A 26,639-nucleotide genomic window follows, 5' to 3' on the forward strand; every position below is an offset into this window, starting at 1 on the left:
AAACACTTCAAAATAAATACATGCACAAGCTTTACAAAGTAGAGTATATAGGTAGTAAAGTATTTATAGAAGAGTATATATATTTCTACACATTTTTATTAACGTCATCTACCAAAGATTGTGAAGAGCCTAACAACTTATTAGGGCATATTTATTTGGGAAAATCAGATTCAACTTTGTATCATTTCAACATATAGTACCTTTTGCAGGAATAAAACCTGATGTAAGAGTAAAATCTAATAAAGTTCAACTGAGATGCAAAATTATAACCAAATACTTAGGCAATAAATCTCAGCAATTACTAGGTTACTTTAGTTCATTTCTAATCAGTTCTTTAAAAAGAATTGGTCAATCAGTAATCATTATTATAGATGTTCTTCTACATGTAAGGAGTTCTTGAGAATCTTTAAAATATTTATTCAATAAAAATGAGAGGCCTAAAGGGACGTTAATTTCTTTGTTGTTAAACAAATGAATACTGTTTAAGCTCTGCTTTAAAAGGTCTTTTCATATGCTGTTGGCAACCAGTTAGGGTCTGAATACATAGTCCAAATATCAATAAATGTTGCAATCACAATAGCAATTCGAGTCTCATGGAATCAGCAAGAAATCTAAACAAAGTGGGCATGTGTCATGTTATATTTTCATATGTAGATGCATTTCTTGAGTGTGCAGTGATCAACTGTACCAACTCTATTCAAATTTTTTTATGCGATTATATGAACATAAAATTCCCATCAGTACACACTGATAAATTACATGCTGTGGTCCAAATTTTTTTAGTGTTAATACATCTATGAAAGTACAATGAAAGTCATCAGAAGATGATTTGATACCAAAACACCTTATTTACTTAAAAGAATAAAGATATGAAAATTCAAGACTTAGCCTTATTTCTATTGTTCTGAACTATCACATTTTAGTCAAATGTTGATTTTTTTCCCTTTAACAAGAGATAGACTTCAGCCAGTACAGCAACATACTAATACAATTATATATAGGTGTGTGTATATATCCTTTCCAAGTGGTTCACATGAGGAATTTTGAAAACAGCTTTCATGCATCAAATGGTAGTAATAAAGTTTTGCAATATTCATATACAAAGAATAGTACTATTATTATAATATACTGAACACATTATCTTTTTTTCTTTTTTTTTTTGAGACAGAGTGTCACTTTGTTGCCCTGGCTAGAGTGAGTGCCGTGGCGTCAGTCTAGCTCACAGCAACCTCAAACTCCTGGGCTTAAGCAATCCTACTGCCTCAGCCTCCCGAGTAGCTGGGACTACAGGCACGCGCCACCATGCCCGGCTAATTTTTTCTACATATATTTTAGTTGGCCAGCTAATTTGTTTCTATTTTTAGTAGAGACGGGGTCTCGCTCTTGCTCAGGCTGGTCTCGAACTCCTGATCTCGAGCGATCCACCGCCCTCGGCCTCCCAGAGTGCTAGGATTACAGGCGTGAGCCACTGCGCCCGGCCTGAACACATTATCTTATTATAGTCTCATCTTCAGTGACTACTTCTGAACTGCCATTCAGAATCTTTTTGCTAGCTATAAAGACTTGTAAGAAGTTTGTGTTTTTAAACATGAATTCCAGAAATGCCTATAAGTTATGACTTTAAAAATTCTACTGGAAATTTGAGAGTAGATGTGAAGGTTTTTCTAAGTCATAGGATAAACATTAAAAAAAGATACTCCCATGTATGCCTAAATTCAATCTTAGTGGCAGTAAGCTAAAAAGCTGGGGTTACTGCTCCGCAAATATGTGTGCATGTGTTTCCCCCTTTCTCTTTATATGTGCATGTCTCTTTGGGTGTCTAAAGTCTCCATATTTTTCACTGTAAGGCTCTTTATCCAACACTGGCCCTCATGCCTGCTTTTTCTTTCCCTGACAAAATGCCTTCTTCTCTAAAAATTAATTGTGAGACTGTAAGGGGAATAAAGAGGGGTGGAAATATAAATTAAAGTATAATTATACTTTATAGAAGTCAATGGAATTAGTTTTAACATGATGAATATATACTTTCATTTTATCCCTAACTTGTACAGTAATACTGGCTGTAAAAGGGTGATAAAAGGACAAAGATGGGGATGAAAGAGGCTATCAGTTGAGCCACAGATTCCCTGGGGGAGAGAAATATGAAAAGCTAAAAGGAATTTCTGAGAAAAGAGGAAATAAGTAATAAAATAATATGGGTGCAGGAGACAAGTCTTAGAAGCTGATGATCAAAGAATAAGGAGATTCAGCCAATGAGGATATAGAATGTACAAATGCAGAATGAGAAGGATCTGTAAGGAGGGCCTATGGCACGTTAGAGAGAATTAAGAAAAAATAAGATTTTAAACAACTAGGAAGTACCATTTGACTTGGTGTCTATAGTGACCAAAGATTTTAAAAGAAACCACAAGGGCCCTATCTGGAAAAGATTTCAGTTGTCCAGAGATCAAAAGAACCAAAGAGTAGGAGAAAGAAGGCTAGATCTAGCTCTAGGCATTAGAGCATAAAGAAAGAGAAGAATGCAAGGCAAATTACAAAAGGAAATAGTGTTTACTGCTTTAACTTCAAGATTGACTATACAATGTGAAACATACAATATACCTAAGATGTGTGCAAATTGTTCCTTGAACTTAATTAAGTTACTATTTTTATGGGTCACTGACCCTTGCAATAAGAGGTTCCCTATATTACATCCAAAGTTAGGGAAGTCAAATAGTGCTTAAAAGGACAAGCAAAGCTTTCAATATTTTGTGCCACATGGGTGCCTCTATTAAAATCAAACATAGAGGTTTATTTTTGTATGGAATAATCATATGAAATTTTAATGGTAGCCTTTATTATTTAATTTTACCTGTTTTTTTTGGTTCCTTGCTATACATTTTGGATAAGACAGGACATCAGTGTAATACAAGAAAAGCAGGATTTAGTGTGTCCTCAGTAAGCAGCTGCTCATGAAGATAATACTTCCAGTCACTGGCTTAGAAAGCAAGATTCTGAGATTACTGGGCCAACGCCTCTGACTTGTCAACGAAAAAAGTTACTTCCCCTTTAGTATAATAAATTGCTGAAGTACAAGTTAAACAGTTGTCTATAAGAGTTTATTAGCAGGTCTATGATATGGTGGGTGAGCAGAGATACTGATATTTTCTTTGCCAGTGACCAAAATATTTACAAATTTCATAAAATGGAAAGAACTTTCTAAAAAATTAATAAGATCTGTTTTACAAATTACCAATTCAGCTGGAACACTGAATAGTAGAAATGACAAAAGATTTGTTCTTACGGTTGATAAAAAATTTATATCAGGGCATTCAAGTAAAGTTATTTTCTGTGTTATGATTTAATGAATCATGTGAGTTGTATCTGGCTGGGTGACAAGATGCTGGCTCACTGAAGCCTACTCTAATGCTTCTCAGCACAGCTTTCCTTGGGACAGTGAAGCCAGAATAACATGTCAGACTGAAGTAATATCAAAGAAAGAGAATGCAGGGTGGAAGATGCTGTGAGGTTGACTCATAACACTTTTTGACCTGTGAATTGTCTGGTAAGTTTTCAATGTCCTATGGGGTTCAATGACCTAACAAGTGCCAAGCAGCAACAGTAATGCAATAATGAATGGTCCTCAAAAGAAGACTTTTGTAATTCAAGCTGAAAAACACTACACTTATTAAATGGTTTAAACCCTATTGAAAAACAGACTTAGAAACCACTAGTGGTTTCTTAAAAGGTGAATGAGTATTAAATGTTTCATATTTGCTTGTATAGTGAGCATCTACTTTAGTTCCTTTAAATCTGTTAGATTTTAAAATGTACATTAATTTGAAAATTAAACTTTTCTGATTGATAATGTTGAAGAAAAATAAAACAGCACAACACATATAAAAATAACAGCTATAAAATAATGAAGCCCATTCAATGCTAACAAAATGGACTAGTAAAAATGAAACTAAAGGACTATTCTATATGCATACAACATGAGGATGTTCTCTTTCAAAAGAAGATAACAGTGTTTGTGAAGAACAGGTCCTCAGAAGAAAAGATGCTAAAAAATATAAAGAGAATGATTAGCTTATCAAAATATGGCATATCACTTTACATAAAAATTATTTTATCATAAAGGAAAATAAGGCATAAAATATAGGTATGATATTTTCCATGGCAGTTCACGAAATCAGTGAATTAACTTTGTCTTTCCCAAATAAAAATTCTTCATATTTACTGTTTAGAGTTAAAATCTGAGAGAGTACTTACAACGACAGCAACACCATAGCAATTAAAGTCCACTCTGCAGGTTTGTGTATAATGTTTCTATTTGTTAATCTGAAAGACAATAAGATAAAATTTACCCAAGGATTGTTACATTTAAATAAATCTTCTATTTCTAGACACATATAATATTATATGTCAAAGGAGCACTATTTTTTAAAATATTTGTTATATTTGACAGGAAAGAGTGAATAGTATAATAATGTGGCTTGATATTCAGTATCTGATAATTACTATCTCAAAAAGGAAGTGTTCCGGCCCCACTTTCAGTACAATATTACTACTAGACAAGATGAGAATATAGGAACAATGTGGGAAATTAAATGGCATAGTTTATTAAAACACACACACACATAGAGGATGTTATACCCCCGCCAACATACTCTATGCTTTCCCCCTAATCAAACCCTTTATTAAAGCTAACAAGATAAGCAATATCTTTTTTTTTTTTTTTTTTTCAGACCCAGGGTCTCACTAGATTGCCCAGGCTGGGGTGCAGTGGTTATTCACAGGTGCAGTCATAGCATACTACAGCCTCTAACTCCTGGGCTCAAATGATCCTCCTGCCTCAGCCTCCTGAGTAGCTGGGACTACAGGCACATGCCACTGTGCCTGGCTTAACGTATGCAATTTCTGATTTTAATTTTACTTCATCTTTTGCACCTTTCTGTGCTAGGTTGGCAGCAGGCAATTAAGGGATGTTATAATCCATAATTTACAGAAATTAGAGTTGGCTTAAAAATTATAAGACTAGGTCTTTATTAAAGAAAACTTAAGTTTTAAAAAATCAGAGGTAAATTCTATCACTTAGCCATTGAAGGCAACAAAATACTCTATAGTCATCTTAGTTTCTCAGAAAACATTTAGAAAGATCACTGTAAATTAAAAAATGATATAAATCAATAAGATCACCCAATAAATAAATCACAAAGGATATGAGCAGGCAATTTATTGAGGAGGAAAGTTGAAATGGCAAATAAAGTTTGAAAAGGACCTCAATCTCACTAGTAATCTGGGAAATTAATATAAAAACAATAACATCAGACAGGCCAAAATAAAAGACTGACAATACCAAGGATTGGTGAGGACAGGAAGAAATAGTACCTTTAACATACTATTGTTGTGAGCCACTGAACAACAATTTGGCAATATCTAATAGAGTTGAAAATGCATACGAACAGCCAGCTTTTCTACTTCTAGATATAAAACCCCAAAAAACTCTCTCACTGGCCGGCTGCAGAGACTCATGCCTGTAATCCTACCACTCTGGGAGGCCAAGGCAGGAGGATCACTTGAGGTCAGGAGTTTCAGACTAACCTGAGCAACAGCGAGACCCCACCTCTACTAAAAAATAGAAAAATTAGCCGGGCATTGGGTGCACACCTATAGCCCCACCTACTCGGGAGGCTGAGGCAGGAGGATTGCTTGAGCCCAGGAGTTTGAGGTTGCCGTGAGCTAGGCTGACGCCACAGCACCGTAGCGAGGGCGACAGAGTGAAACTCTGTCTCAAAAAACAAACCAAAAAAACCTTTCTTGCTTATGTATGAGGAAATGTGTGTGAAGACTATTAGTGCAACACTGCTTATAATAGGGGAAAAATAAATTGTGGCATATTTATAAAATACTAAATAGCTAATACTAAATACTAATAGTTAAAATGAATTAGATTTACATATTTTGCTCATAATTTTGAATGAAAGAAAGTGAGCATGGTATTTTATATAAATCAAGAAGAGACAATACTAAATACCATTTATGTGTGTGTGTGTATATATATATATGCAGTAAAAATATAAAAACAAAGACTGGAAGGATATACACCTACTTAATAGTATTAGTTGCCTCTGAGAAGGAAAGGAGAATAGATTGAGAATGGGTATAACAGGGACTTCGTGTCTTTCTCCTCTTCTGCACTGGCTATTTCAGCTGTCTGAAAGTAGCTTACCCCAGATAAGTTTCCTTCTGTCATCTTTGTAATAAGACCTATTTGGGCCACCCCATTACAAAGTGCAATTTGCCCTCTGTCTCCCAGTCCAATACTCCTGACCCCCTTATACGTTTTTCTTTTCTTTTTCCCTACCATTTATTACCTTCTAACATAATTACTGTTTATTACCTATCTTCTCTTGACTAAGGGCAGGAATCTTTGTGTTCTTCACCTATTTATTCCAGGTGCCCAGAACAAGTGCCTGGCGGTTAGTAGGCATTCAATTAATATATTTTGAATAAATGAATTAACCTATGTTTTCTTTTATTTAAAAATTTACATCTGAATCAAATTTTAGAAAATATTAAAATCAGTTAATTCTGAGTGGAGGGTATATTTTGTTACATTAATCTGTGAATTTCCCCCATAGTTTAAAATGTTTTTCAAAATTAAAAAAAGCCCAGATGATATACAAAGGGAATACAGTTGAAGTCTGAAAGATAATACCCATACCCAGATCTGTTCTTAGTAGTGTTTAACCTTGGACAAATTTGATGGCTATAAAACTTTTTTTTTAAATTTGGCAAAATAAGGACCATAATATTACCTACCTTACAGGGTTCTTTTGGGGATTAAATGTACAAAAGACATCTATATTGCCAAATCCAACTACATTTTTCAGTCATCTTAATCAATCAGCAGCATTTGACACAGTTAATCACTCCCTTCTATATGGAACATTTTCTCCACCTAGTCTTCCCTTGCTTGGTAACCCCCACCCCCAAACTGGCACTCTCCTTCTCAGACCTTTTAATATTGGAATGTCCCAGGGCCTCTGCCCTTAGGTCTCTTCTCTCTTCCATCAATGTTTTTTTCCTTGGTGATGTTATCTAATCTCATAACTTTAAATATTAGATAACTATGTGCTGACAACTCTCAAATTTATTATCTCTAGCCTAGACCTCTTCCTTGAATTTTCAGACTTCTATATCTAGTGGTCCCTTTGGCATCTCAAAACTTAGTACAGCCAAAATTGAGTTCTTCATCTTCCTCCCCAAACCAGGGCCTTCTGTGGATATCCTCATGTCAGTAAATGGCTTATCCTATCCTTCCAGAATCCAGTTGGCTCAGGCCAAAAACCTTGTGGTTAAACTTGACTCTTTTTATGTCTCAGGTTCAACTTGTCATCAAATCCTGATGGTTCTACTTTCAAAATAGAATTTCATCACTTATTATCTCCACTGCTTTCTCTTTGGTCCACACCATTTCTTGCCTAGATTACCAAAATAACCTCCTTATTGGTCTCCCTGCCTCTGACTACCTGTCATAATTTGAGAATGTCCTCACTCAGCAGACAAAGTGAGGCTATTAAAAAATGTATATCATCTTATTCTTGTGTTCAGAACCCACCGATTGCTCTCCATCTCACTCACTAAAAGCCAAAGAATTACCACGGCTATAAGACTTATACCATCTATACCACACCCAAACTCTGCCCCATATTTCTCTGCACATATCTCTTTTTACTCTTGCTCTGCTCATTTCTCCTGCCTCACCAACCACCTAAATATTCTGTGAATACACCAGGCCTATTCCTGCTTTAGATTTAGAGTCTTTGCACCTGCTGTTCTGTCTATTTTCACATTTAAAATTGCAACTTTCTTGTTCCTTAGTACCATCTCGTTTCCCTGCTTCTAGTGAGAAATGGAGAATGGACTGGGAAGGGGAAAATGGCATATATCAACACATAATAATAACATATATAGTATGTTTTAAAAAATTTTATATATTCCCTCTTTTAGAATGTAACTTCCATGAATGAAGGGAATTTTTTGTCTGTTTTATTCACTGATGTACCTGTAGCAAATAAAACAGAATATAGAAGATAACCAAAGGAGCTCAAACGAGGATAAGGGGCCGGGCTTGGTGGCTCATGCCTGTAATCCCAGAGCTTTGGGAGGCCAAGACAGGAGGATTACTTGAGGCCAGGAGTTTGAAACCAGCCTGACCAAAATAGTAATTTCCAGCACAGATGCTAAATGAATATACTTACGATTGTCTGAGAGATAACTTGAGTGATAATTCAAAAATGAAAATAGTAATACTTGATAGAAAACATTTAAAAAGCACATTTTTGAAACATAATATGAAATTCATACACATTTAGAAAAACACCTTGATTCATCACTGATGAAATTTAAAATGGACTTTTGTGTAAAATACAATTTTAGGCCAGAGGAGTTAGGCAAGAGAAGAAATAAAGGGCATCCTAATGGGAAAGGAAGAAGTCAAATTAGCCTTGTTTGCATATGATATCATCCTATATAGAGAAAACCCTAAAGACTCCACCAAAAAACTATTAGAACTGATAAAAAAATTCAGTAAAGTCACATACAAAATCACCATACAAAAATCAGTAGCATTTATCACATCAACAGCAAACAATCTGAAAAAGAAATTAAGAAAGTGATCTCATTTAAAAAGCCACAAAAAATGTAAAATACCCAGAAATCAATCTAATCAAAGAAAGGAAAGATCTATACAAGGAAAACTAAAAAACTCATATGAAAGAAATGGAAAAGGACACACCAAAAAAGGGAAAGATATTCCATGCTCATGGATCAGACGAATTAGTATCATTAAAATGACAATACTACCCAAAGCAATTTACAATTTACAAAGTCTGAAAATTCAAGCAATTTACAGATTCAATGAAAAATATCAATGGCACTCTTAACAGAAATAGAAGAAATATCCTAAAATGTATATGGAACCACAAAAGACTCCAAATAGCCAAAGCAATCCTGAACAAAAAGAACAAAGGTGGAAGCATCACAACACCTGACTTCAAAGTTTATTACAAAGCTATAGTAACCAAAACAACATGGTATTGGCATAAAAACAAACACACAGACCAACGGAACAGAATAGAGAACCCACATATAAATTCATGAATTTAAAACCAACTCATCTTTGACAAAGGCACCAAGAACATACAGTGGGGAAAGGACAGTCTTTTCAATAAATGGTGCTAGGAAAATTGGATAACTATATACAGAAAAATGAAACTAGACCCCTATCTCTCACCATACCCAAAAATCAAATTAAAATGGATTAAAAACTAAAATCTAAGACCAGAAACTATGAAACTATGAGAAGAAAACATTTGGGAAATGCTCCAGGACATTGGGCTGGGCAAAGACTTTTTGTGTAAGACCTTAAAGCACAGGCAACCAAACCAAAAATAGACAACTGTGATTACATTAAGCTAAAAAGCTTGTGCACAGCAAAGGAAACAATCAACAAAGAGACAACCCAAAGAATGAGAGAAAATATTAGCAAACTATCTATCTGACGAGGTATTAATAACCAGAATACATAAGGAGCTCAAACAACTCAACAGAAAAAAAAAATCTGATTATAAAATGGGCAAAAGATCTGAATAGATATTTTCCAAAAGAAGACATATAAATGGCCAATAGGTATATAAAAAATACTCAACATCAGTAATCATCAGACAAATACAAATCAAAACCACAATGTGGCAATCATGTCACCCAGTTAAAATGGCTTACATCAAAAAAACAGGCAACAACAGATGCTGGTGAAGATATGGAGAAATGGGAACCTGTTTGGTCTGGAGCTGACAGCAAACCTAACAGAACCCTAGTACACTGTTGGTGGGAATGTAAATGAGTATAGCTGCTATGGACAACGGTGTGGAGCGTCCTCAAAAAACTAAAAATAGAACTACCATATGATCCAGCAATTCCACTACTAGGTGTATATCCAAAAGAAAGGAAACCAGGTATTGAAAAGATAGCTGTACTCACACGTTTACTGCAGCACTACTCACAATAGCCAAAATATGGAATCAACCTAAGTGCCCATCAATGGATGAATGGATAAAGAAAATGTGGTATATATACACAATAGAGTATTATTCAGCCATAAATAAGAATGAAATCCTGTGATTTCCAGCAACACGGATGAACCTGGAGGCCATTATATTAAGTGAAATAAGCCAGGCACAGAAAGACAAATATTACATGTTCTCACTAACTTGTGGAAGTTAAAAAAGTGGCTCTTATGAAGATAGCGAGTAGACTGGCCAGGAAGGGGAGGGAGGTTGGGAGATGAAGTATGGGGGGTGAGAGGCAGGAGGCGAGAAAGAATGGTAAAATGGTAAATTATATATTTTAAATGGTAAATTATATCCAAATCTGATTTAGAAAGATATCTTAATTGAACACTGATGACAGTGAATCATTAGCAAGCAGCTTTTGATGGAACCCGCTTTACACTATGACAGGTAAATCAATGTAACATTCTTCTAGATAACAGATTTGTGGTGCACTTCAGTGGAAGGGACAGCACTATTCACTGGGGAAAGATTCTGCAAAGAGCTGAAAAAGCTGCTTTAATTTAGGTCCTAAAATAGGCTCTCAACTCTGGCAACACATTAGAATTACCTAGGGGGCTTTTAAAAAATACTAACATGTGAGCCCAATTTTAGCCAAATGAAACTCAATCTCTAGGGGTGGAGCCAGGCATCTGTAGTTGTTAAAAGTTCCCCAGGTAATTGTGATGCACAACTGGCTTGAGAATCATTGTTCTACAAGTTCCTATTATTGATTACCATTTCAAAGAGAAGGATACCGGTTATTTACATCAACTCTTTTCCACTATCAGTATTGATTGAAAAGATTTCTCAACACCCTAGTCACGGTCATCAACATGGTATTTTTTTTCAGAGGCTTCACCTGGAAGCCCTAACATTCGATTAGTTGCAGACATGCTGAAGTTTCCTGTTGTAATCTGAAGACCACAAATCAGTTATCTTACCAGAGGTCATTTTGTATTCTAAGCAACTGACATTTTTCTAAAAGGCAGTTAAAGCCAATTTAAGCAATTTTTTAAATCAAAGCTATAGACTTTGACCTGCAGGTACTAAAGAGTAAAGGTTTTCAAAAATAACTTAATTAACACCAAGGTTTTTGTAACAGAAATTTATAACATCCCCTACCAAATAATGCATGTAATTTTTTGGCTTATTTTCCCCCAATTTTTTTTTTTTTTTTTTGAGACAGAGTTTCGCTTTGTTGCCTGGGCTAGAGTGAGTGCCATGGCATCAGCGTAGCTCACAGCAACCTCAAACTCCTGGGCTTAAGCGATCCTACTGCCTCAGCTTCCCGAGTAGCTGGGGACTACAGGCATGCACCACCATGCCCAGCTAATTTTTTCTATATATATATATTTTTTAGTTGGCCAGATAATTTCTATTTTTAGTAGAGACGGGGTCCCGCTCTTGCTCAGGCTGATCTCGAACTCCTGACCTCGAGCAATCCACTCGCCTCGGCCTCCCAGAGTGCTAGGATTACAGGCATGAGCCACCACACCTGGCCTCCCCCAATTTTTTTTATTAAACTTCAAACATACATATAAAAGTAGAGAGAAAATAAACTCCTATGTATTCATCACAACTTTGACAATTATGAACTCCTGACCAATCATGTTTCACCTATACAGCCCCATATTCAGCACTACCCCAACCTGAATAATTTTGAAGCAAATCTCAGATATCATATAGTTTCATTTCATCTAGTCTTTGTTTTAATGTAAATAATGCAGAAAGTAGCTGGAAGGGACTTACAGTCCCACAATGGGAATGACAGAAAAAGTTGATAAAATAATATTTTATAAATATAAGAGGAAGAGAACATTGGACTGTCTCCTCATATCTGCAGTGTTAGCTAACTCTTACAGAACTGAAGAACAATGTGATTCTTGTCTTGGCTAGCTTAGGTGTTGCTATGAGGCTTAGTTTCATAGGTAACAGAATCATTTTAAGTGGAGCTTTTATTTGAGGTGGTAAGTGAAATGACCTTTTTTCTTTTTCCTTACATCTTTGATACTAATGAGTACTAAGACAACCCATGGTAGATTTAAAGAATAAATAAATAAATAAAACCGTTTAATAACAATCCCATTAGGCCCATTGGATCTTTAAAGTTCTCCTGATAGAAATGTCCAGGTCTGTTTTTTTTTTTTTTTTGTCTAGAGAGACTACTGGTTCTTGATTTGCTGTACTCTTCAAAATACACTGAATACACTATCAGATGGTCCCTTGATAGGTATGTGAGGAAACTGGACAGATGTTTGGACTGCTGGCATCCGTAAGGCTGCTATTTCAGAGAAAGGGAGATTCAATCTAAATGTCTCAGTTTTAATGTTACTTCTTCAGGGAGGGTGTCCCTGATGATACAATTCTTCCCCACCTGACAAGGTTAATTCCCTATTGTAAGCTTCCATAACTACCTGTACTATCCTTTTGTAAAATTTATTATACTTGTAACTATTTTCTTCCAGCTTTATTGAGGTATAATAGACAGCTAAAATTATATATATTTATGTTGTATAATGTGATGATTTGATATACATATACACTGTGAAATGATTACCACAATCAAGCTAATTAACACATCCATCACCTCACATAATTTACCTTTTTTGTGTGTGTGTATATGTGGTAAGCACACTTAAGATCTACACTCTTAGCAGATTCCAGGTATACAATAATATACATGTAACTGTTTAATAACTGTTATCCACAGTAGCTGGTAAAATGCTCAAGCAAGGGATTAAATCCCAGTGTCTGTGTAGGGCCTGGCACTAAGCAGGAACTTCATAAATATTTGTGGAGTAAATGAGTAAACTCGTTTGCCTATGAAAAAGTTAAGTTATAGGAAAAGAGCAGTATAAAAGAAAGACAATGTGGCATGGGGGGAGGGAGGGGAAACACTGGCCTGAGAATTAACAGGCCTGGCTTTAACTACTAAGTACCACAAGGGCAAATCACAGTCTAGCTTCATCTAATGAAACAGGTGAGATATGGTTCCATGTTTCTTCATTTTTACCCCAAAGCTCAATTTAATGTAATTAAGTTGGCCAAATTAATGTTTTATTGACAGAACATTTAGTTTTAAAGGGGCTATACCATATCTAAACATTTTTAAAGATGGTAAGAACAGAGTGACAGCTCTCAACATAGTAATAGTTACAGAAGACACAAGTGTAAAGTTTTCATCAAAGCTACTCTAGATTTCTGGTTTTAAAGAAGTTTTAATTGTCTAGTTTAGTAACAAAGTGACCAGATGGAGAGTTCAGTATAGAGGACACTGACTTTCTTTATCTAAGCAAGGGACTTTGTCTGAAACATGAGTAGACTATTGCAAAAACCTAAATCCATACTGCTTTTATGGTCAACAATCTTTTTTCATCTACCAAGAGAAAGGGCAATGTAATGTGGTAAAAAAGCATGGGCTCTGGAGTTAGACTAGGGGATCAAAACCCAACTACTTATTGTATGATTTGAGAAAGGTTACTTAACCTCTCATCCCTCATCTGTAAAATGAGGATACCACTATTTTTCAGAAATCAAACATGTGAAGTGCCAGCTACAGCCTGGCACACAGTACTGTACTGACTACATGTATTGATATGGACCAGACATTATCATCAGGGCTGCTTCAAAAGACCAAAAATAACAGATTGGGCAGTGGTTTCCAACATGAAACACCCAAATTTCCAGGGCATCTGAAAATAATAATGGTATCTTGCAGTTACTTTTTAAAATATAATTCAGATACATAAGTAATCCCAAATGGAGAAGAAAATTTATCCGTAGTAAGGTGGAACAATCTAAACCATTGTTTCATTTCCACTGAAATTGTAACAACTTGATATAACATCAGTTACCAAAGTGCTGAACAGAAGTTCTCATTGGCAGTTAAGTGTATTTTTCAATAATAATAATAATTAAAAAAATGAAAACAAATTATATACTACTTAACAGACAATTTTATTTGTGGTCTATAGTAGAAAAATAAAGAGATCCTTAAAAGTAGGAAAAAAAAAACCCAACTGGGAAGAATCACTACAACAGAAATTTCATGATTACCTGTCTCCACTCAGTGAAAGTTCTAAAATTATTGACTGGCTGCAGAAGGAAGCAAGCAGGAGAACCAAGAGACAGGGATGGTCTGCGATTTATCATTACACCTAAATATTCACTTTTAAATATAAACATCTTAGGATGAAAAGAAGTGAAAATACCCTATATGCTTGTTTTATCAGTCAATTGAAGAATAAAATACTGCAATTAATGATGCTTGTTGAAAACTGTTAATTTTATATATAAAACCATTAGAAATAACTTTTAATCATCTGGGAAAATAGATTGACAGTTAATACAAATATTGCATACATTAAATAGATTACTTTTGCAAGAACATATCTTGGGAAAATGTTTATAAAAATTTAAATAATGTAAGGCAGAAGAGAGTTTTATCAGAACTCATTTTTTGCCAAACTGTATTATCTACTATTATTCATAGTATTAAAGAAAATAACCTTTACTAGGTGTATTTAAATTTTAGTTATTTACTTCTACCTAAATCTTAAATCTTTCAAGAAAAAGTTTTAGTGGGGAATTCTTCATATCTGTGATGATGAATTAAAAACAGTATCACCTCAAAATATGAGTTGCAAAAATTCCTAAATTATATAAACAGATATGCAATAATCCAAATATAATCTCTAATCAAGATATAATAAAAAATGTTAAAACTGTTACAGGAAAACTGAGTTACTTAAAACACATTTTGTTTAGTCAGACTTCACAACAAAAGACTCTAGAATGTTTTAAGACAAACCCTACAGTTTTGAGTTTATGAAGGTTAAATATTTTAATGTAAAGTATTACAAATGATCTTTTTCAGCAGCTGTCAGCTCAGTTTCAAAATTTCAGAATTTTTGAGGTTTGCTTAAACTATCCATTCTAGATACAGAGTTCCATTTAGTAAAAACCTTATCAAAAAACTTTTTCCTGAATTACTCTTTGGTACACAAAAGAGTTAGTGTTGTTTTTAACATGCAAGTTGAAAGTGATTGTCTATTTGGTATTACCAATGTACAGTACAGTAACTGCAAGAGAAATCTAACAGCTGGTAGTGCCAAGAAACTATTCCTGTACTATAATTTTACACTTTCAAAATCTGACTACTACTGTTGACACCAATAAACTATAATAATAATAAATTTCTTGGATAAAATGATTCTTCTACTCTAGAAGTTTATTCTACGTTGGTGCTATCTGGCTTCAGCCATAGGCAAATGTTGATGTTAATATTTGGTCATTGGCATTTGGCCAAAATGTGTATTTAGCACACTTCTACTAATTAGGTATTTAGAGGCCTATCTCTATGCTTCTTGGTACAGAGAACCTAGTTCTTAGCCTCAACATTTTTACTTTGATAGTTTCAGAAAAATCTCAACTGTTCTACTCACAATCGATGGCAATTCTCCTTCTCCTTTTCTTTGTAGGTCTTAGCACTTCAAGTCTGTTCCATGCAATTCCATATTAAATTACCCACTGTCTTGTATTGTTCACTGTACTGACTTCATCTTCACACAGGACAGTACTTCCTTCAGGGTGGGCATTATGCTTCTTTTGTATTGCCCACAGAGCCTAGCACAGTGCTGGTCATCTGATATATATGTATTATTTCACTAAAATCCACAATGTTACTGGCTTTGTGTCACAGATATAATCTTCCTTCTTAATTTTAGGCTATCTCATAAATAAACTATCCAAAGTGAAATATAGCAAGGTTTGAGCAAATAAGGGGTTGCATTCAGTAGAAGAAAGAAGTAATGTTGTTTAGTGGAGGAAAAAATAGAGCACTGTATTTAGATCTAAGACACTGAAGGTAAGTCATTTACTTTCTTTGAGCCTTAGTCTGTCTATGGATTCAACAAGGCAATTAGTAAGTCAAAATAACTGAGAAGGAAAATCGTAATATTACTACTAACCTGAAAGTTTGGACAAGATTTTTAAGTTGTGTATGAATATCTCCCAATGTAATCTGAAGAGGACCCCAAAGTCCAGGCAATCTGAAATAAAAAAGTATATTTATTAAAAAATAATTTAATTACATATGAACCTTTTTTTGGGTTATGCCTAGGTCTGGATTTCCATAGGTAATAACGGCACTAGGGTGGAAACAGTCATGGTTTTAAACAGTTAAGCTAGGTTTTGACTGGTGAGAAGTCATATCCCACAATCCACTTTGTAGTCTATGTTGCTGAGTGTGAAGCACTAAAACACAAAATCATTTTGGCTGCTATCTACATTTTTGTCCCTAGTTTTTGTTACTTATTTATTTTCAAATATTAGACCAAGAGGCAAAGAACACAAGGCCAGAGGAACAGCCCCAAAATGGTCCAATCTGAGAGTGTGGTATATTTCTCCTTAGTAAATCCTCATGGTGGGTGTGAAAAATTGGTACAACATTCTCAGGGAGCAATTTGACAATATATATTAATAGTTTAAATATGGATACTCTTTGACCCAATAGTTTTACTATGAAAAAAATTTATCCTAAGGAAATAATCAGATAAACATAAAAAAGTGCTTGTTGCAGAAATAGTTTTAGTAGTGAAAAATTGGAAACAAATGTATATCTGTATGTGATTGGTTAAATATAACTACCCATTTAATAGATTTAACCTTTAAAATAGTGTGAATCTATTTTAATGTGGAAAGATATTCATAAATTTTAAGTGAAAAATGCATACATAATATTGTTCCATTTTTATAAAAACATATATAACACTATTGTATGTGATACATACTACATATCAAACATATTTCATTCCTTCTAGGTTTATCCTATAACAAAGAGAACTAAAAGGAATGAATATATATACACACACACACACTCCCCCCTTATATATCATACATATGTCAGGGATAAAGATCAAAATATTAATAGTAGTTATGCTGAGTGGTAGGATTATAGGTGATTTTCACTTCCTTCTTATTTTTCACTGCCTAACCTTCTGCAATAAGCATGTGTTACTTTTTTTTTTTAAAGCTTATTATGGAAGTTTCAAACTAGAAAGAATAGTTCCAAAATAGAAAGAATAGTAATAACCCCATACATCCATTTCCAGATTCAACCTTCCAATATTTTGCTACATTTGTTTCATTCTTCCTTCCTTCCTTTTTTTGCAGTAATATTTTGAAGTAAACCCCTGATATCATGTCATTTGACCCCATTTCCATTTGTATCTCTAAATACAAAGGCACTTTCTTATATAACAATACAATTATCACACCTAACAAAATTAACAATTCCTTAATATCATCTAATATCCAGTGCATATTTATTTTCTTCTGATTATCTGGGGGAAAAAGTCTTTTTACAATTGCTTTGCTCAAATCAGAAACCAAAGACGGTCTTACTTTCATAATACAGAAAAACCCCATCAGCTTTCATAAACAAACAAAGAGTCCCCATGCCACCATATCAGTTTTGTTTTCACTGTTCTTTGTGCTTCTTTTTCTTTTTTCTTTTAGAGACAGAGTCTCACTTTGTTACCCAGGCTGGAGTGCAATGGCACGATCATAGCTCACTGTAACCCTGAACTCCTGGGCTCAAGTGATTCTTCTGCTTCAGCCAAGCAGCTAGGACTACAGGTACATACCACCAAATCTGGCTAATTTTTAAATTTTTTTGTAGAGATAGGAATCTGGCTCTGTTGCCCAGGTTGGTCTTGAACTCCTTCAAGTGATCCTCCTGCTTTGGCCTCCTAAAGGATTGGGATTATAGGCATAAGCCACCATGACTGGCCTATGCTTCCTTTTGAGTTATTCTACTCTTTCTCAAATTTAGTTCTTGTGCTAATATGAATAATTTAGTCTTCTAGCAGGGCTCCTTTTGGTATCCTTTGTTTCAGCCAAAACCCAAAAGGAGCAGAATTGCTTCAATGACATGGCTATATGGTCTTAAATTTAAACTGTATACTCTCATAGCTAAAAAGCCTAGAAAACTATTTCCACATAAATCCCTATCTACACACCAATAGAGATAATCCATTTCAACTCTCAAAACCCATGTAGCTAAAGTCAAGGTTGGTATCTTTTTGTCCTATGAATCAGATAGGTGACAACTCATTCTGTTTTCTAAACTAATTTAATAGAAACAAATGTACAAATATGAAGGTCAAATAAAAGGCAAAACTAACAGCAGATTTATTGTATATGAAGAACCTAACATATAGCAGGCATTCTATAAATATTAAACGTTTAAAATGTGAAAATTAGAGTAGTTAGTTCTTCCTCCTGATTCATTTTTTAATCCAATCAAGATATAAAGCCAACCAAAGAGGATTTCAAGTGTGGCTTAAAAACATATACTGGTTGAGCATCCCTAACCTAAAAATCCAAAATCTGAAATGCTACAATGAACATTTCCTTTGAACTTCATGTCAGTGCTCAAAAAGTTTCAGATTCTGGAGTTCAGATTTTGGATTTTTAGATTAGGAATGCTTAACTGGTAAGTAAAATGCAAATATTCCAAAATCTGAAAAAATCCAAAATCCAGTCTGGCCCCAAGCATTTCAGGTAAGGGATACTCAACCTGTATTTTAAAGTAAAAATAATCATACCTTCCATTATATCAAGTAATATTTTATACCTGAGCTGCTCAAGATATAGCTTCCAGAAAATGTTTTTATTTTCAAACTGCTACAAAATAAAACTTCTCCATATTCATAACACCTTAAACAATGACTGACAGCACCTTTCCATGTTTTCTGCTAAAAAAAGAAAATGCAGGTTGAAAAGTCCAAGACAGCCCTCATACCTCTGGAAAAAATACTTTCAAGCTCTTTTCAAAAGAAAAACCAAGATAGCACTTTTTAAATGTCACTTATGACTAGGCTAATTATAAGAACAATAATTTCCACCATGGGAAGTTGAAAGCTGAAGTGCAAAGTTGGGCTGAACAAAAACTCAAGCTGCTAAGTGTGAAATGATTCTATGAATATGTATGTCAAGTAAGTGAGTAGACTTTTAAAACTTTTTAACGCCTTGTTCACATGTGAAACTGATGTGACACATTTACCACAAATCAGTATTTAAATGGGTCTAGCTTTGATATTTTTCCCCTGACTTCACTGGATTATTAAGTGAGGTAGTTTGGTTTGCTATGCCCAGAATCTCAACCTTCCTCTTTATGATGTGCCTCTGTCTTCTATACAAAACTCAGTATTTCCTGGATAGGATATCTTAAAAATATAAATTTTCAAGTGAAGAAATCCAATTAAACTTTTCACATTATTTTCCAAAATGTTCTAAAATTCAAGGATAACACTTATAAATTATGAACTCATAAACACAAGTTAACTTAAACATATTACAAAACTGGAATGGCAGTTACATACTTACACTTTACTCAATTTTTCAAGTACGATGCGTTTTCTAATTTGGTTCTGGGAACTGGAATCTATCAGTGGAAAGGTGGGATCATGCTGAATGACATTTTTCAACAAAGCAAAAGAGAATCATAAATTTACATTCTTTCTTTGATAAGTGGAACAATAAACATTAAAACATAAAAGTTTATAGCTCTGGTACAGTAGGAAAGAACTAGACATAAGAATTAAAAGATTTAAATTTGAGTATCAGCTCAGTCATTAGGCTTATGTGAACTTGTTTGAGTCATCTGCCCTCTTTGAAGAGTTAGTTTTCTCATCTGTATTATAGGGATATTAATACCCCCTTTATTAAATGGGCAAATGTATACAAAAGATTTTGTGAACTGTTAAATGCTATAAAATGTAGGAGATTAAAAGATTAAAATTAGCAAATAATATATTATGAGGAGTTCTGCTTCCAGAAATGGTAGATAATTCAAACCAACCTTCTGAGAACTGAAAAAAGCTGGGAAAAAAAAAACACATTTGTTTGAAGGCATAAGAGAGCTAACAAGGCCATAAAGAACTGCCAGATGAGATACTTAAAAAGGTAATTCCAGATGGGGCACTAATTCCAGAAGAGGCAATTTAGATACTGAGGATTTGAGCAGAGTTTTTCTAATAAAAGATAAGAGTTTAGGGCATGCCAAGAAGGGAGGGGCATGGGCAACCCCTCCCAAGCTTGAGATCAGGACTTAGAAAGACCACATTCTAGGAGTAAGGCAAAACAGGAAGCAGTCTGGCTCTACAGGGACCAAACCTTACCTTCAAATCATCTTAATCTGTGATTAGATTAAGGTAAGATGGAACAGTTACAAATCATGTCTAAAACAAACATAAATCCATTCCAGAGGAAGATGACACTATCCTGGGTCTCCAGTTATCTTGGTAATACTTAATATTCGATGTCTGGCATGTAATAAAACAGTAATAAAACAAGGCAATTTGATCAAAATCTGAAATATGAGCCCATAGAAATCAACTCCCAGGGAATCCAGATAATGAGGTTATCAGCATTATTTAAAATAACTGTTTAATATATTCAAAGAAAAATGACAAGGTTGAAAATTTTGGTGAAACTGGAAACTCTAGAAGAAACAAATGAAAATCCTAGAACTGAAATATACAGTATTTAAATGTAACAACTCATTGGCAGACTTAGTAGCATAGTAGAAATAACTGAAGAAAGAATACTGAATAGGAAAATATTCAGAATGAAGCAGCCACCCCCCCCCAACACATAATTTAAAGCACAAAAAGAGTTCAGGAGACCTAGAAGATACAATAAAAAAGAGTAACATATCTGTAATTGGAGTGCCAGGTAAAGAGGAGAGGGAAAAATGAGACAGCAGCAATATCTGCAGAGATAACTGAGAATATTCCAAAACTGATGGAAAAAATTCAAATCATAGATTCAAGCATTACAATAGCCAAAAGAATAAATACAAACATTGTAATACCTAGGCAAAGTATTGTAAAGTTGATGGTAAACAAAGAAAAAAAAAATCTTAAAAGTAGCTAGAGGAAGAAAACACAATACTTTCGGAGGAATAGCAGTAAGAGAAACAAATGGAAGCTAAAAGACAGAATGGTATTTTCAATGGGCTGAAAGAAAGTAACTGCTAATCTAGAATTCAATATTCAGGAAAATATCTTTCAAAAGTGAAAGTAAAGTATTCTCTGACAAACAAGAACTGAGAAAATTCATCACCAAATTGGCACTAAGAGAAATAAAGGATATTTTTTAGGCACAAGGCAAATGATCCTAGGTGGAAGAATGGAGATAGAGAAAGGAATGAAAAACAATGAAAGAGTAATTAACTTGATAACTAGCTGAGTTTTGGCTATAAATAATTTTGTAGGATTTTAACTATAGAGAGAATAAAAATATCCAATAACAATAGCACATTAAGTCAAGAGTGGATAAATGGAGCTTAAGGTTCTAAGGTACTAACCGGCCAGGAGGCAATAAAAGTATTGACATATTTTAGACTTTAATAGGACAAGGATTCAGGTTTTAACCTTTAGGGTAACCATCTAATAATCAGTAAAAGAGTATATAAAAACATGCTAATAGAGGTTAAAAAATGGAATGCTACTCAATGCAAAAGAAAGAAAAAGGAATATACAACATGTGGGACATAGAGAAAGTAGAGTGAGATGGTAGATTTAAACCCAAATACTGTGTACCAATTATAACATTAAATGTAAATGGATTAAATTCTCCACATAAAGTAAAAAGGTAAAAAAGATAGTCCCTGAAAACACTAATACAAGAATGTTGGTGTCAGCAAAGTAGACTATCAAGGAAAAAAAGCAATGGAAAGGTTACTCCATAATGATATGAGTTTCACTTTACCAGGAAGACAGATTTTACATTTGTACCCAACAACGTGGTCTCAAATTATTGAAATTCTCAGAACTGAAAAGAGAAATAATCCATAATTATGTGAGAGATTTTAACCCATATCTCAGTGACTGATGGAATGAACAGACCAAAAGCAAAAGAAATCAAAAACCAAATGAAACACCAATAGTATTTCTCTAATGTTAATGTGTATACATATTTTCTAGGGATCTTGTTAAAAAGCAGATTCTCATTCAGTTGATCTGGGATGGGGCTGAGTCTGCATTTCTAACAAGCTCTCAGGTGATGCTGATGTTGCTGGTTCCATGGACCACACTTTGTAGAGTAAGGCACTGTATTATTCTATCTTTGTGAGTTTCTGAAAATTTCCATAAGAAAAACTTAAAAAAATTGACTACCTATAAAGAAAATCATAGGGAAAGATAGTTTAATGGGTAACGTTCTAAACATTTAAAGAAATAACATTAATTTTACACAAATTATTCCAGAAAAAGAGGGAACATTTCCCAAGTTGTTTTACTAAATGATCACAACCAAAACCTAGTAAGGACATTACAAGAAAGGAAAATTATAGGTGGTGCCGGATATCTTCATTTTGATCTATTTTATACATACCCTTTTCCACCCTTCTTTGTAATTCAGAAGGCTGATCTGTATGGGCTGCATCAATGGGTTTTCCTGCTCTCTTGATCTGGGTCTTGCCAATGGAAAACAAGAAATTGGATTGTGGAGTAGAGACAGGTGGGAGAAATTATTCCCCCTACATTCCTGCTTGGTCCACTACATGCAGCACTTCCTTGGTACAAGACCTTGTGGTCCACTCCTGCCTTTTTCCTTCAGGTCTAAGAGTGGTGAGGGCACTGATCACACTTTCACACTTTGGCTAAGTCTCTTTATTAAACTTTCCTCAAATTACTTAATTTGTAACATTTGTTTTATGATGGGACCATGACCAATTCATAGGTCAATCTCACTCATTCTGAAAATCATGTGCAAAAATTCTAAGGCAAATGCTAAAAGACCAAATCCAGCATTATATAAAAAGGCTATCATAGCTCAGTAAGGTTAAGCTTATTCCAAGAATGTAAGGTTGATTTAATATTAAAAATAAATGTTCTAATAAAAATATATATAACACATGGAAAATACTTAATAAAGATTTAATATCCATTCATGACGATAACTATTGGTGAATTAGAAATAGAAGGAAACTTCTATAATCAGATAAAGGGGATATGCAAAAACTCTACAACAAACATACTTAATGGTAAAGTATTTAAAGCTTTTCTTCTGAGAGAATGAGACAAGGAAACTCATTGTCCTGAAGATCCAAACCAGTGGAATAAGGCAAGAAAAAGAAATACTGGAATAAGGATTGGAATGTAAAAAAACAAAATTGTCATACACATAAGATGTGACCATACATGTAGATAATCCAAAAGAACCTACAGATAAATTATTAGAGCTAATAATTTAATGATTATAAATTATTGGGATTCATAATTGAAGTTTGGCAAGGTTATGCTATAAAGTCAATGTACAAAAAAACTAATTGACTTTCTATCTAAAAGCCAGTTAGAAAACTTTTTTAGTGATAGCACTTATAATAGCATACAAAGACCAAATATATTGGAATAAATGCAATGAAACATTAGTCTAAGGCCTCTACACAGAAAACTATGAAACATTACTGAGCAATATTAAAATATTAAATAAATGGAAGGATATATTGTGTTCACAGGGTGAAGACTATAATGTAAAGATGTCAGTTCTCCCCAAACTGATCTATATACAAATGAAATGTAATTCCAATAAAAATCCCAGCTGTTTTCTTTCCCCTTTTCCATTTGAGCTTGATAAACTGATTCTAAAATTTATAAGGAAAAAAAAAGTGAGGAATGGCCAGGGAAATCTTCAAGAATTGAAAAGAGAGATCTATTTTACCAGATATCAAAACTTTACAGTCATGTGTCATTTAATGATAAGGATATGTCCTAAGAAATGTGTCATTAGGCGATTTCGTCACTGCACAAACAGCACAGTGTGTACTTACAGAAACCTAGAAGGTACAGCCTGCTACACACCTAGGCTCTGTGGTATAGCCTATTTCTCCTTGGTTACAAATTTGTACAGCATGTAACTTTACTGAATACTGTAGGCAACTGTAACACAATGGTAAGTATTTGTATATCTAAATATATCTATGCATAGAAAAGGCACAGTAAAAATATAGTATTATAATCTTATGGGACCACTGTTGCATATGTGGCCCATCCTTGACTGAAATCTTGTTATGTGGCGCATGACTGTATAAAGCTACTATAATTAAGATAGCATGGTATTGGCCCAGAGACAGACAATTAACCCATACATTTATAAACATCTGATTTATGACAAGGCTTACATCACAGAGCAGTGGAGAAAAGGAAAATCTTTTCAATACATGGTGCTGGATAAGTTGGATATCCATATGGGAAAACAATGAAATCTGGCCCATACTTCTCATCATAAACAAAAATCAATCTTAAATGAATGATATACCTAAATGTGAAAGGAAAAACAACACAGTTTCTAGAAGATAAAGTAATCTGGACTAAGCAAAGATTTCCTAAAGAAGTCACTGAAGGGAACAATTAATAAACTAGACTCAAGACACCACTAATGAGATTGAAAGGGCAAGTATCAGAGTAGAAGATAATATTTGCAATATATCTGACTGAAAAAGGGCTTGATTCCTGAATAAAGAATTCCTACAAATGAATCAGAAAAAACCTCCCAGATATTCCAATATATAAATGGAAAAAAGACTTGAATAGGCACTACTTAAAAGAGACTGTCCAAATGGTCAATAAGCAAATGAAACAGTGCTCAATTCATTAATCATCAGAGAAATGTATTGTAACTATAAAGCAATGCTACCAGAATGGCTAAAACTAACAATATCAAGTACTGGGGAGGGTATGGAGAGGATATGGAGTCAAGGAAACTCTTATACTGTAGTAGTGGAACTGTAAACTGGTACAACTATTTTGGAAAACTGGCATTATTCAGTATAGTTGCATATATGAATATCCTAGCAATTCCAGTCCTAGATACTCTTCAGAAATGCATGCACACAGTATAGCAGAGAGACATATACATAGAAATGCATAGCAGAGAGCCATATACAAGAAAGTTCATAATAGCATTGTTCCTAATAGCCCCAAACTGGGAACAGCCTAAATGCCCACTAACACAAATTGTGGTATATTTTAATACAATGGAAAACTATGCAGCAATGAATGAACTACAGCTATGTGCAACACAAATGACTCAAAAATACTGCATGAAATAAACTGGATACCAAAGAATGCATACTGTTCAAAACTGGCAAAACTAATCTATGCTAATATAATAGTTATTAATTTTGGAAAGAGGTAATGATTAGCAGGGGACATGTGTGAGGAGTTTACTCATAATGATCTATTTCCTAGCTTGGGTAGTGACTGCATGAGTGTGTTCACATGTGAATATTCAATGAACTGTACACTATTTTGTGTTATACTTCAATGAAAAAGTTTTAAAATGTTATGCAGCATTTTTGGAAAAACAAATTTACAAAGAGTCATAAATTTTAGGGATTTTTACTTTTTAAGGCTTATAAACACAAAAATGATACAGTGATGTATTATGGTAGATTTATGCAGCTCAGTGACAGAGATCAATGCTTATTCCAGCTTAATATAAGTTTTAGATGGTGTCTAATAATATAGTGGAAGTGATTTCAAGTATGGTGCTGGACCAGGCAATATTCTATAGATACATAAGAAAATTCTAAATTTTTCCTGTATTTCTACTTCTAATCTCCAATGTGTTTTTAACATTTACATAGCAATCTTTAGTATCAAAGTTTTGTGGTGAAAACAAGGTTATTACCCACTCCTTTTCATGTCAAATGACTTCATTTCCCAGAAAGTACATATCAATAAGAAATGAGTAGCAGACAAGATCACACAGCCAGCAAGGACAGAAGCAGGCATCGTATGCAGGCGTTCCCTGCCAAACAGCACTGCGTATGCACACGGCAGACCTACCCAACTGGTGGAGCCGTCCTATTGCAGACAACAGGACATTTATTAACAAAAATAATTAGCTTGATGTTTGTTTTGAGTTTTTAATAATATTGTGCCAATTTGTATGTCCAGAGTTGAAAAATATAGAAAATAGATTGAAAGAATGTTTACTCCAATAAAGTAGCTTTGTTGAAAAAAAAAAAAAAGGGTAGCAGAAATACTACTATAAAAGCTCCTCCCAAATCTCAGTGGCACATTTTCAGTCTCTACATATAAGTACTATTTACTGAGTCCCAATTATACTGTGACAAATGCTTTCCGTATATTATCTTTAAAACTCCTAACAATTGAACAAGAGAAGCTATTAATAGTTCCATTTACAGATGAGCAAATAGACTCAAAAAAATGACTTTTCACATAGCTAGTAAATGACAGAGCAGATACTTAAATCTAGGTCTATCTGAATGTGCTTTCCATTCTCTTTATTATTTCCCAACAAGTCTCCTTTACTATATTATTTTCATCTATAATAATTTAAATAGGCATGCTTGCTAAATATTATCCATATATTTTGCTATGCATCTGTTAAGTCAACTGTCCTGTATGTAGTCTCATTAAAAAACACACAAACATCTCATGTAGAAATCTGAAAGAATACGTACGAACAAAGAAAAAACAAGCCTCTTCATTGAGTCTACTTATT

General features: G+C 34.1%; 1 protein-coding gene across 1 annotated transcript in view; it reads right to left on the reverse strand.

Moving 5' to 3' along the window:
- The window catches only part of RPAP2 (RNA polymerase II associated protein 2), an 80,956-nt gene that overhangs the window by 27,314 nt on the left and 27,003 nt on the right, over positions 1-26,639 (reverse strand). The window contains exons 9-11 of the mRNA XM_045547535.1: positions 19,488-19,570; positions 16,067-16,147; positions 4,252-4,320 (exon numbers count right to left, since the gene is read on the reverse strand). Coding sequence (XP_045403491.1) covers positions 4,252-4,320; positions 16,067-16,147; positions 19,488-19,570 — 233 coding nt within the window. The remainder of the gene's footprint in view (positions 1-4,251; positions 4,321-16,066; positions 16,148-19,487; positions 19,571-26,639) is intronic.

Source organism: Lemur catta, chromosome 3, assembly GCF_020740605.2.
Source record: "Lemur catta isolate mLemCat1 chromosome 3, mLemCat1.pri, whole genome shotgun sequence".
NCBI classification, from domain to species: Eukaryota; Metazoa; Chordata; class Mammalia; order Primates; family Lemuridae; genus Lemur; species Lemur catta.